The sequence below is a fragment of the Diachasmimorpha longicaudata genome, chromosome 12 (assembly GCF_034640455.1).
Source record: "Diachasmimorpha longicaudata isolate KC_UGA_2023 chromosome 12, iyDiaLong2, whole genome shotgun sequence".
Taxonomy (NCBI): domain Eukaryota; kingdom Metazoa; phylum Arthropoda; class Insecta; order Hymenoptera; family Braconidae; genus Diachasmimorpha; species Diachasmimorpha longicaudata.
Window position 1 is genome coordinate 6,933,399 of NC_087236.1, and position 13,086 is coordinate 6,946,484.

Genomic DNA, 13,086 nt, shown 5'->3' on the forward strand with positions numbered 1-13,086 from the left:
TACTAAGTTGAATTTGCTGATAAATAAATTCATGTAAAACAATATTTTCACAGTAGAGAATGAACATTTCATTTTCAAGAGTCAAGTCAAAGAGTCAAATATTTGATATCGTTTATTGAAAATAATAATGAAGTATTCGCCCATCCTAGTAATTACATATTTCAAATTAATTTTCGATTCTCTAATGAGAACAATGGTTCATTCGTGTTGGATATATTGCTGACATTGCGATGCGCGAGCGATATGACATCGCGCGATCTCGCTTTAGTATTGCTGTGATATTCAATAGATTCACTGCATTACGCATGTGCTAGGGATGTCAAAATGCCGAGTGATGTCCATGAAATTAGAGTAGAACAACTTACGACGATGCATTAGGGTGTCCAGTTGAATTCTTCGGACTCCTCGGAGCTCATAATATAAGCTGGATTAATGCAGATGGGGAATTCCTCGAGAGAGATTATTGCCAACATTATGGTTGCGAAATTACGACGCTGGCGCTATAAAATGCAATTTACATTTTGTCATGAATAATTTTGACTTTTGTCCACAACAAATACATATGAGAGAGGAGAAAGATTATAGGTTTACCCTCGGCAGGAGCGGATTCCGCTGGAGGAGCCGCTGGAGTTTCTCCTTCGGCAGCTGGGGCTGGAGCTTCTGTAGCAGGAGGGGCATCTGATGGGGCACCTTCTGTTGGCGGAGGAGCTGCCTCTGCACCGTCAGCTGGTGGTGCCGGCGATGGAGAAGGCTCGGGTGGAACTGGGGTTAATGCTGCTACCAGCGCACCCTTTCCTGTTTGGAGTATTTTACAATTTATTCGAAAACGAAGAAACTTTGTAAGAAATGGCTGAGAAAAATATATTACATAGAAAGATCAAATTCACCTACCTGAACATCCACCAACACAACACTGACAGAATTCTCCACATTTGCAGCCGCCCATACCGCAGCCTAGAATTCCATCAATAATATAGTATGATGGATTGATTGTATACTTCATTATGAGTATTCAAATTTGTAGAAGAATCGACGAAAAAGAAAAATTCACGAGAAATTCCTTTATTAAAACATTATCCCAACTACCTGTGGGAGGTGCTCCTTCTGCTAGTGGTGCGTCATCAGTCGAGGCTGCATCATTAGTCTGTACTTGCGCAGAAGCTAAACCACAAAAAAGCACATTATAAATCCAAGCTATAATTAAAAATTATTAACTCAAAATATTCATATTGGCTAATGATCAATATTATATAATTGAGCCATACCATCAGCAGAGTCATCGCCGGAAGGAGCTGAAAAATTTCATTCATTCAATATAAGAGAGATTTATGTTTGAATGAGGGAATGCACGTTGTGTCAGTACCTTCACCATCAGCGGGGGGAGCAGGTGATGGCGCAGTCGAGAGTGATTCCGGGGTTGGTGCAGGAGGTACTTCAGGAGGTATAGGTGATGGTGTGGGAGCAGGGGTTGATACAGCTGATGTCGATACAGTTTCCGTTGCAGAGGTTGCTGTTAAATCTGGGGTGGGTGTTGCAAGTTCAGCCGCTGCTGCTGCTTCCTCCAATTTCTGGGCATATTAATTCGTTGAATAAATGGTCTTTTTAATCGATTATGAGGACAAACGCAAACTACAAACACATTTCACATGATTACAATCGAGCACGAAGACCAAGAATTATATTAGTAAAACATTAAAACAGCTGATGTGTTTTACTCATAGATCGAAGAATATTGGATAAAGTAATTTACAGTTGTCTTCAACTGTAGAGTTCCGATACCGCTGTGTATTCTTCATTCGAAAAATCATGAGAAGTGGGTGAAAGTCAAGGAGCCGGCAGCAAACACGATGTTTGCAACGTATTTACATATTTGTCTGCTATCTGCGCCCATAAAAATAACCATCAGAAGTGTAATGACCGATTGCAAAGAGCGAATTACGTGTGATTATTCGCCCACCATGCTGGGATCACAACGCGCGGATGTCAGTGATTTAAAACTCACAACCGCCAATTAGGACGCAATAGCTATATCTATGTAAACACGGATAGAATTCTTCCAGTGTTTTTATATATTTCTACCGTGAATAGTAAGATGTAACATTTCAGATTTTAATTTAAATTAGAAAGTTAATGATATCAAGGATTTTAAAAAATAATACTTGAAAATTTTCATTTTCAAGTACATTGAATGATATTATCAATAATCCGTCCTCTGCCATATGTTTATACAATTGTATCGACCGTGTCGAAGGTTTGTAATCAAGCGAAATCGGATAGCAAAGTGTTATTAAGCGAAAACTCGTTAGTAACATACCTACCGATCCCTGGCACCCGCGTGGAATCACATTTCCTGCAATTAAATCTGACTTTCATCGCAGATACGCTCAAATTTCATCCATAACAGAGCAACCATGCGCTACCAACTGTTATTTTTACCCAATTTTGTGGATTTTATGACTGTGAGAATAGGTGAATGTATTGGTGTCTATTTTATCTATTTGTGGCTGAATTCAAATGGATCGTTCAGTTGTCTATTCCAAAATGGCTTACCAGTCAATAAAAATATATTACTTTTGAATGATTTATTACCTTCAGAAAAACGCAACACAAATTTTCAAGGTTTTACAAAATATCGTTCACAATAATCAGACCTTTCTTCCAAGTAAATTAATGGTATTAATGGTGGTTCATATGATCATCATTACAATTAATGCGAAACAGATTGAATTACATGGTTAATTATTTTTTCCACAGATTGAATCATCACAGTGAGGGATCACGAACACAGAACATATAATGAAATCAGCAAATTCAATAATTTAGTAGTAAAATAATAATCCTTGCATTTTGTAGTATCAGGGGAGGATAATGGGATCATTAATTTATTTCGCGGGAGCAGGTTTTTCTTCTGATGGCATTAACATAGAAAAAATAAGATATTGTTGATTGGGACATTGTGCTTGGAACATCTGGGTATCTGATTACATTTATGGATATCATGCCTCGACCTCCTCCTCCTTTACCTTCTTCTCCTCGCCCTTCTTCGACCAGTCCGGTTTTTTCTGAAAAGTTTGTCATTATGCAGTGTTACCTTATGATTGAGGTATATTATTTTTCCATATATATATATTGCAGCTTTGCGGCATTGATGTATTTTCCATTGGATATTACAATAATTACCTCCTTGTCCTCTTCCTCGAGGGTGAATTCCTTCTTTTTAACTTGCTTCAACTGATTTCTGAAATTGAATTCCGCCGCCTTCTTCTGGAGTTTTGCAAACTTATTTTCATATTTTGAGACTTTTTTCAGAGCTGGCTTCATACTGAAAAATAAATTTATAATATTCTATAGATCGGAAAATTGAATATTATGAGGAGATTAAATTTTACGTACAATTTTCCTCGGAGGTCGTTGACTTGGCTGTTGAGTTCGGCAATCTAGGTATGGGTGGACAAATTAATTGCTCTATTGATAATCATTTTCTACTGTTTACGAATAAGAACACTCTATGATGATTATTTAGAAATGGAAAAAGCGAGAGTTCGTCCTGAAGCATATGATACGTAAAACTTCAAGAAAATGAGAATTCAAAAAATTATTTAACAATTTAGTTTTTTATGGTTGTATCGTTTTTTTTTCTTAAATTAATTTATCTTTTAGATATTTTGTTATGAAATTTTCCTATGAAGAATTGCCAGAGGGTACTTCTGCTCTCAAATTTTTCCACATTTGTTAAATTTTGTTCAATCAACTAAAAGTGGCTATTCCCTGTCGCAGAAGCTTTGAAAAAGTCAAACTAATAATGTTTGATTTAAAAACAAAAATACACAGGCGGAAGCTATTGTCAGAGAGTGATATGACTTTAGGACCTATTGTTATTGTGAAACAATCAGTAAAAGCATAAGAATCATACATTTGCATCACACCAATAATGATAGAAAGTAATCAACTTCTAACATGTCATCTCACTGTCGGGACAATCTTCAAGGCTCTAGAAATATCTGTAAATCCTATAGAAACATAGTTAGTTTCTGTAATATTTTCAGCAGCTAACTAGGGAGTTGGACGACCGGCTCGTCAGGATCACGTCGAAATCACACACCGACTCATGCTTATAAACTAAATATTTTTTAGAAATTCATACATTAATAAAGTTATGTAATGGGACTCTAAAATGCCTACCGAATTTCGGTAATTGACAAGTTCAGCACACAATTTAGGAGCATTCCCAGAGCAAAAAATGGCACGTTCTTAGTCTATCGACATTCGCAGTTGAGTGTAATGAATAATTAAATGAAAGGATATAAATTATAAATAAATGGACGGTTGTATGTGCGTCGGTGCAAAATCTTCAGCCACATAAAAATACCGTGGGATTCAACAAACGGTACTAAGAAATAACTCTGAAATAATTCCGGCTTTAGAATGTCAATTCAAATACACATATAAATGTCTAGCGAAGGAAGGGGGGGGGGAGTTTAATGATTTAAATATTACGTCACACGGCTTTTTAGATTTCTTATCACTAGTCTTCTCCCTCCTATAATGGTGAACTTTTTAGTCCTCTCATAAAATTGATATTAAAAAGACGAGAAATATTGGATGGAGGATTCGATTCTTATACATTTAACATATTGTTGTCATAGGCCCAACATTACCCTTGTAATTTTAGGGACTAAGAACAAAAGACATTGGTGTGTTATCCCATGCTAAGCCACCCTTTTTATCCACTCACGTGACGCAATAACTGAATGCATTCAGTGAAAAATTATAAATTCACTGTAATTAGTATTATTACTACATATTTATTTGTACGCAAAAGCACACACACACAGACCAGAGAGAGATACACATACGTCCATTCACACAAACGGACACACACGGATATCCACGAGGGAATACGTCAACGCGTCCTTGTTTGTGAGAGCGCCAAAAGTCGGGACAAGTGTGGGTTCATCACGAGGCGCGGAAAGTACGTAAAAGGGGCTCGTCGCTCGTTTGTACATGAGTATTCAAAACACACAATTATTAAATTAACCTTGATTAAGGGATGAATATACATATCTGCACGAATTGTGTATTTGAATATACTACATTGATTTCCAAGCATGACGGTAGGGAAGGGGTAGGGAAGTAGACATGCAAATATTAGATGAGGCATTTCTTTTTCCACAAAATAATTGTTTTCCTACAACGGATTTCGTTGATTTTTGTGGTATTGTTTAAAACGAGAGCACAATCTGTAGAGAAAAACTCAGACTAGTGAATGATTTTGCACCGATTATTTACAAACACACAGCAACCACACTAATTACTCGAACTAGCGAATATTTTTCATTGAAAACCTACGTTTTGCGGATTGAAATAAAATTGTTGTCTTTTTTCAATAACACGTGATTATGTCATTGAATATTTTTTAAATTATGAATTTCATTAGGGATTTCGTGTATAATGGAATAATTCTTTGGTGAGATTTGCAATTATCTGCTCATCAATTGCGTATCGCTTGAATTTATTATTTTCCTTGGTGACCATCCCATTTCCATTTTCTATCCCATTCAATTGAGGATAGGGATGGATAAGTATCCACCGGTCAGGCAGGTGGTGACGACACTTTCCAATAAACTCAAACAGAAGAAGAACGAAAAATCTCTCGATTGAAAGGAAACTCATTGAACACAGGATCGCAAAAAAATCAGTCGTCCGAATTGTATAAATTATGCTTATCACACCGATTGGAAATAAGGGGTTGATTGAGCAAGAGGCTCAGACGTTGGGGTTTTCGATTGTGGATTTATATTGTACCTCATAGTCCCTTTTCCGTACTTCACGCTCCAAATCCCACTTCTGACCCTCACACGCGTAGACGCGTGCGTAATATTCTTGGCAAATCTCCTTCAAGTCCTCTATAAGAAGACCATTAATGATCAAAGATTTTTTCATGATGATTTATAAAAAAAAATTAAGAAAAAAATATTAAACCAATTGTTTCTTGAAACATTTTTATAGTGCATTCTGCAACACATTCAGCTTTATATATCGTGTTCGATGTGATCGAATTATCATTTTACCACTAGTACTGAGAGTTCCCCTATAAAACGCTAGAAATAATTTTATGTGCGTCAAGAGTGTGAGAAATAATGGCAGTGAAAAAAGCTGCATCGTAAAATATATATGTGGGATAAAAACAAAAGTTGTGAAAAGTTTTCTCTATACCGAAAATAGTTTTTGTGAAAACTTTGTGATGTATCAGCGCGACTCGCAGGCTGTGCCACTTGGTATAGTTGTAAGTAACCGCTTCGTTTTATTTGTTGTCAAGTGTGGCAAAGTCAAAAAAACTATAGAGTAAATTAATATAGCAGTTTCGGCGGATTTCTTAGTTACCTCGAAATCTTTCAATCTACTTTTCCGTTCGAGGTCATATTTATCACCCTCGAGTGCGTATAATCTATGCCAATAGGCCTTGCAGATTGTCTGGAGCTCGGCTAGAAAAATAATAATTCGCTGGAGCAAATGGATACTCTCTGTCTCCAATATGCAACTAAAAAATAGTAAACTTCATTTTTAGGCTTTCAAAAGTCAATTACATATCCCTGAATATTACCAAATGAAAATTTTCAAGCTACTTAGAGACATGTTCAAAAAATTCTGTGGGAAATTGTATTAAAAATACCATAAAAGTTTTTCACATGCAAAGATTTTGCCATCTTTTTTTTTCCGCTATAATTTCCGAATCCACTGATACTAATACTGATTTTTATTTCGTTTCCCTCGAGTTTCATTTGGATGCTCCTCTCAAAGCCTAGCTAAGTCAATAGCAAATACTCTACCATCACTTCCCGGAACATCCATTTTGCTAACTACATATTCGTGTTAATTTAATCACTGGATAGTTTTTTTTGTGAAATCACTTGGCGTTGGCTTACGGTTTTAGCGCAAGACGTGGTGTACAGCTGTGAGTTATATTTACGCTTGAGTAAAATACAAGTTCTAGAGTGTAATTATAGGGGTTGGTAGTGATCATTTAATGAACCTCGTATTCCTTGCTGGAGACATCAAACTCAAGATCGTATCTCTCCTCCTCGAGCTTTGCTATCTTCTTATGATACTGGATCAGGATTGATTTCAATTGCCCTGATAAGTTTTAGGAAACTTAATTTGAGTATTGAATAATTTTTCAGGTACTTTTTTCCCATAATAATTTCAAAATATATCGAATGAATTATTAGATTGACTCCAATGGCATTTTTTGTCCAATACAAACAGAAAGTATCTCTGAATGAAATCTCGAACTTAACATACGAATATATAAACTTCAAGTAAACTAACTAAGCGCGAGGAATATAGACGAATTCTTGTGTTCAATCTGAATGCTTTCTCAAAACCAAAAAAGTCAATATCGAATTAAAACAGTGCAGATGAGTAGCATTACCCGAAGCTGTACCGAATAAATAGTAACGGAAAAAAAATAGGTGAAAAAATGCGAATGATTTCACGAGCATTGGTGAACAAGACAATGATATAGCGTAAACAATGCTGGCATTACCCATATAAATTTGCAGACACAGTGGCTAGAGCCACAAAAGTCTAGCGAGTGGCAAACATTCCTCAATTAAAATATTGCCAACGATTTGTAAATAGTGGTGTTCACTAATCAAGTGGTCAATCAGGAGAAGTCGAGTCAGTCTTACAATTAATTTATCGTAAATAAGCCTCGTTAATTATTGTCTTCATAAGGATAATTATATTGTATAGCTATTTGTCCTATAATGCAAGAGTGCTAATTTTATTCGATTAATATAATGTAATTGTTGAAGATATCAATATTTATGACTTGATATATTATCCCCGAACTTTCATCATCAACTCAAATCGACTCATCCTGTTTTCCACATAACCAGCGAACCAAATCATTAAATGGAAGAGCATGTTGCGAAGCATCGCAATATTCTTAATCGTGCAACATTGATAACATTGAGGACGTGCGACATTTCAGCCTGATTCTGGGCCATAGTAATGCTCTATGAGCAAACCAAGTACCTCATAATCCTTTCTCTTAACAAGATACTCGATATCGAATTTTTGTCCCTCCAACATTTCGATCTTACTGTGGTACTCGCGTAGAATACGCTTTACGGCTTCTGTATATCAATACAATGAAATTTTAACAGTGAATTAAAATAAATATATCTACCGAAATAGCTAAGGTGTTTCTCGCGGTGTATTGGAGGTGATTGAATGATTTGAGTGATAAATGCACGGAAGAAAGTGATACAAGAAATTATGTCAATACCTTCGCTGACATCATCAGTGTCCTTGGGTTTGCCACAACGCTCTTCAATAATACGTCTACGCTCTGCTGCTTTCCTCTCCTGTTCTTTCTTCAATTCCTCAGCGGCTTTTTTACGTAATAACAACTATAATAGCGTTCAATCGATTATTAATTCGCCAAGTTTCAATGGTAACCGGCTTAACGAGATCATTTAATCCCGAGTAAATAAATCATAAAATAAATAATTGCACACTATTGTTTAGTTTTACATATGTGTATAAAGCCAAGGGCTTCGTCGTAATAAAAAATAAAAAAATAATCAAACTCAAGATAAATTTTTTTCATTCATTTTTAGGAAAATTCATCTGTGCGAGAGCCGTTTTCCGGGATTAAATGACCTGACATTCATGAAATATACATACTCTGAGCTTTTTCTTTCTATCTGGAGTCATGAAACCCTTCTTGGCTTTTTTAGCCTTGGATGCCTCCTCAAGGCGGGCCCGGACCTCCGCCCGCTTTCTCTCCGTCTCCGCCTGTTTCCTCTTCTTTTCCTACATTTCCAGTGTTAAAAAGTGTTTTAAAGTGTCTTCACGACTCTCTTTTCGCTTTTGTCCGCCAAAAGCAAACAAAAGCCAGTTTCAATATTTTTTTATTCCTCTCTTCTCCTCTAGGCTTGCCATTAGAAAATAATTTTTCATATTGAAAAGAGAAGGGAGTATTGATGAAGATGTATAGTCATCAAATTTCAATACAAGAAAAAAAATTGAGCGTAGATGCTTCAATTTTTCTCTCTTTCTCTTGCTTTCTAGAGGTATTTTTCCATTTTCAAGATGTTCTTCCTGAAATGAAAATCAAGGAAATTATTAACAAAATATTTTTCATCCTGGCAAAAATAATGCAGAGAAGAAAAAGTTTCTAGTTTTAAGAATTCAATGACAGGTGAAACATTTCAGAAATTCAATGCACGAAAAGAGAAACATTTAATAAAGTTTTACCAGAACATGAGGACAAATTTTATTTTACAAAAAGAAATATCGAATAGTTAACCAAAAATAAGATTAAAATACATTTAGTAATTAAATAATCAATTATATTTAATCATGTAAGGTGCTCACATAAATCATTAGCCAATTGTATACGACTGAATCGAGCCCCCCCCCCCCTCCCCACCCTCTTTGAGAGTTTTGCATGGAACTAGAAATTTTTTTCTCTTCAGGGTTAAATTCTCACATAAGATGCTTTATTTTAATGAACAACAAAGTTTCCAGGCAGAATTATGAACCACGGCGAGAGTTTTCCAAAAAGATGCTGATAAAAGTGCTATTAAAAAAAGGAAATCTCCAATCTATTTAAAAGTAAGCTGTTGCATGCCCCAGAGGATAAGTATCAGAGCAATTAAACAACACGGCAATGGCAACGAGATTCTATCTTACCCCAGATTCATATCATCAGTGTTTATGTTCTTGTATACATTCTGTGTCTATTTTTCAGTATCTTTTGATGCATTCTCTATAACTACATGGGGTGTGCAGACCGTTTTTACATCAACGGAACACATTGGTTTCTAAAATGTTGATGGCATATTGTGTACGAAGTGACCATGAAAATTTATGTCTTTGTATACAACTACACAAGTTCAACAGGAATAACCAAAATAATAAAACCCAATTAATATGGAAATCAATGTCCAAACGTACCTTTGGAAAAAATATTTATACTGCATGATGAAATGGAAAATATTGGTTTTGTAGTGTTGTCGTTTCCATTGATTTTCCAGGAGAGACGGATCGTTTCCATAAAAATAAATAAAGCATTCTCATTAAAATTCTCAATAAAATGCAAATGGACTTTTTAGGGGATATATTTCATTTACATTGAAATACGTACCAAACCTCATCAGCAGCTCCGGCATCAGCCATGGTAGTATGAAAGGGGGCTCAACGGTCCTGAAAATAATGTTGATATTTAATCAACTGGTTTTCCATGAATATTACTATTAATATTTCACTAGATGTTTTTAGTTTCAATAAGAAAATTTTTCAATGAATAGAACCACTAGGGGAAATATTTTACCACTTTTTTTTATTTCTCCCGAATGAATTCAGATTTTTTATAAAATTTATTTATACTTGTGTTATAATATTTACCATAATTAAATAGAAGCTATATGGCAGCCAAAAAATAATTAATAATAGCCCTGTAATCTGATATTCATTTGATAGAAAATTCTCGACAAATTTTCCATTTAACCGAGAACATCGAACAATGAGAGAAATACGATTAGGGCCGGAGCGAGTAGGTCATACAGGGGTTTAGTCTGCATATTTTACCGCCTAGAGTATAGGGTGTCCGATGGTCAAAAATAGAAAAAGTACTCAGTTAAATCCCCACTCTAAAGGCAACATACAAGGCATCTGCTACGATCCAAATTTGGTTGCAACCGTATCTGTCGTTTCTTCGGCCTTCCTACTCACACATTCGATGTTTTGCCAAGTGAAGACGAAATACCAATCTTTGGCCGTTTTCATCGACCAAAGGAAATATTAATAGTTAAAATTAATTTGTCTGATGCACACCTAGCAGATTAATCTCAAATATACCAATAAATGAATATGAAGATTTATGAAAAAAATTCACTGAAAATGGAATAAATAAAGATAGAATTATAATTCTTTTCCTCCAAAATAACGTTCTCATATTTTATAAAGGAGTAAATAATGCAATTACAAATTGAAATATAGTTGTAACTCAATTTGAAAAAAAAAAATGAATCAATAAATCTAGACTTGATTTTTAAATATTCATATGTTGCAACATCACTTAAATTTATCGACTCCAAATAGATAGGAATATACATGAAACAGCACCCCCGCACATGCATAAATCATTCTCTACCTCACTTGGTATCTTCCAACTTGGGGTAACTTTACAAGTGCGATTCGTCCAACAACTAAATGGTACTTTAAATCCCAGGACACTACGCGCTATCGCGTAATTCATTATTGGAATTAACTACAGTCTACGTCCTCCAGCTATTGGAGTTCAACTAATTGTTTTTCGAATACCTCAGGTACTTTCCCTTTCCCCAAAACTATCATTTCCATGGAGGCAATGAATTAATTACCACCGTTGCATCAGTTATTCAATAACAGTTGAATTAATCGAATTCTATATCGAGTATTTTCAATCATTTATGACGCGTACTCTTTCAACTTATTGACACATTAGACTAAATGAATTCTCCATAATATGGCCATCTCTCGTTGCAGCCATTGCCTGCTATACGTAAAAGACAACTATCTTAATTTCATTGCTCATGTATTATTTTAATGAAAATTTGCAAATTCTGGTATTTGTGGATCGAGTGCTTTCCAGAGGTGCCTAATGCCTTTTCATTCAAAATTTTTGCGTCAAGCAGAATATATTCTGGGTTATGAATGAGAATGGCATTAAGACAACATGAATCCACGTGAATGAGCACACCACTCGTGGAGGGGCAATTGACGTTCGCTGGACTTATAATCATTGAGAGTAGAAAAACCATTTATGTATCCATAAATGTATCTATACATGAAATACAAGAGTTTAATTCAATGCAAGCACTTCACTATTCACGCGAATGAACGGGAGAAAAATTTTTATTGTCGTTTACTACCAAAATTTACAATTACTTTAGTTATTATTTATCAAACGAAACTTGTGTAAACATTGTAATTTCATTCGAAAAAATCTTACTGCGGAATAAAGTCACTTTTTAAAATGTGTTTTTTTTTTTTCAAATGGAATTATATCATTTCCCGTTCAGCTCATGCGGTAAACCTCCAATGAGCCAAAAAATCTTTTCCCCAGTGTATACCATAGAAACAATTCTGTGAAACTTGGCTTAAAAAATTATCTCATTGTTTTACGTACTCCGTGCAGAATAACGACTAAACGTGAATAGCACTTTGCACAAAAGTCCTCTTATCATCACTTTCACATTTTTTTTGGCATTCACCGGAGATGAAGAGACTAATTAGTCAGCACTTTGTTCACTTAAACCCATCAGCATTGAATTTGACAGGAATTTCATATTTATTTGAATTCTGAAAATGACATGTTGTTTGATAATTTTTCTGAAAAAATACCCACTTTAACGTACTGCTGTACAGTAATATTTCTGCACGGAGAGAATTTTCTAATAAAAAATGACAAAACATGCGGAAAAAGATGGGTAATTTTAATGGAATACTTCTTTCCATCCATTTTGTTTCTCATTGAGACTGATAATAAATAGATGCTGTGATACCGCTTACCTGGAAGGATGAAAAAGAAAACTAGCAATGATAAGTTATATTTATGACTAGCTAACTGGACGATCGGCAGCTGACTGTTACTTCGACTGTAGATTATTCTTTCAAGCTTCTGAAATCACTTTAGTGTATTAAGCTTGCATTGGAATATCACGTGATAAAATATACAAAGAAAACCAAAGCATACGATTGGCTGATACACTTTTAGGCTAGGCAGAAGGAGCTCCGGACGACTATCTAAAAATAATTTCAATCTGAAAACGGAGTCGACCTCGCTGCCTCACGTTATAACGCTGACTTTTTCCCCGAGGGAGTGAAAAAAGGAGGACACCCGCACATTACTGGCAACTTTTTGGCAGCATTTAACCATTCAGGTGGATGTAGAAATGGTTTGTTTATGATTTATTTGATTTTTTTTTACGATAAGTTTTTCGAGCGCAACTGGTAAAAATAGAAAAAGCAAAAGCGGAAATTTATGAGTGTATTTCTGCCACCTGTCATAATTAACATCTGGAAGGTAAT

At 35.2% G+C, this 13,086-nt stretch overlaps 1 protein-coding gene across 6 annotated transcripts; it reads right to left on the reverse strand.

The window, feature by feature from the left end:
- Nucleotides 1-94: 94 nt before the first annotated feature.
- On the reverse strand, nt 95-12,690 carry Wupa (wings up A). 6 transcript variants are annotated; one of them, XM_064131981.1, is made up of 14 exons: nt 12,568-12,690; nt 10,165-10,218; nt 8,695-8,823; nt 8,294-8,417; nt 6,385-6,485; nt 3,394-3,437; nt 3,181-3,322; nt 3,024-3,062; nt 1,364-1,568; nt 1,266-1,292; nt 1,087-1,161; nt 892-954; nt 592-795; nt 95-500 (listed from the first exon to the last, which is right to left on the reverse strand). In XM_064131981.1, exons 2-14 carry the CDS (start codon nt 10,189-10,191, stop codon nt 487-489), a joined length of 1,194 nt encoding a protein of 397 aa, XP_063988051.1. In that variant the 5' UTR covers nt 10,192-10,218; nt 12,568-12,690; the 3' UTR covers nt 95-486. The 6 variants fall into 6 exon arrangements, with proteins under 6 accessions (XP_063988051.1, XP_063988052.1, XP_063988049.1 ...); XM_064131982.1 differs by lacking the exon at nt 6,385-6,485 and adding an exon at nt 7,034-7,134; XM_064131979.1 differs by lacking the exon at nt 6,385-6,485 and adding an exon at nt 8,041-8,141 and having other exon boundaries at nt 12,568-12,689.
- Between the last annotated feature and the right edge of the window lie 396 nt (nt 12,691-13,086).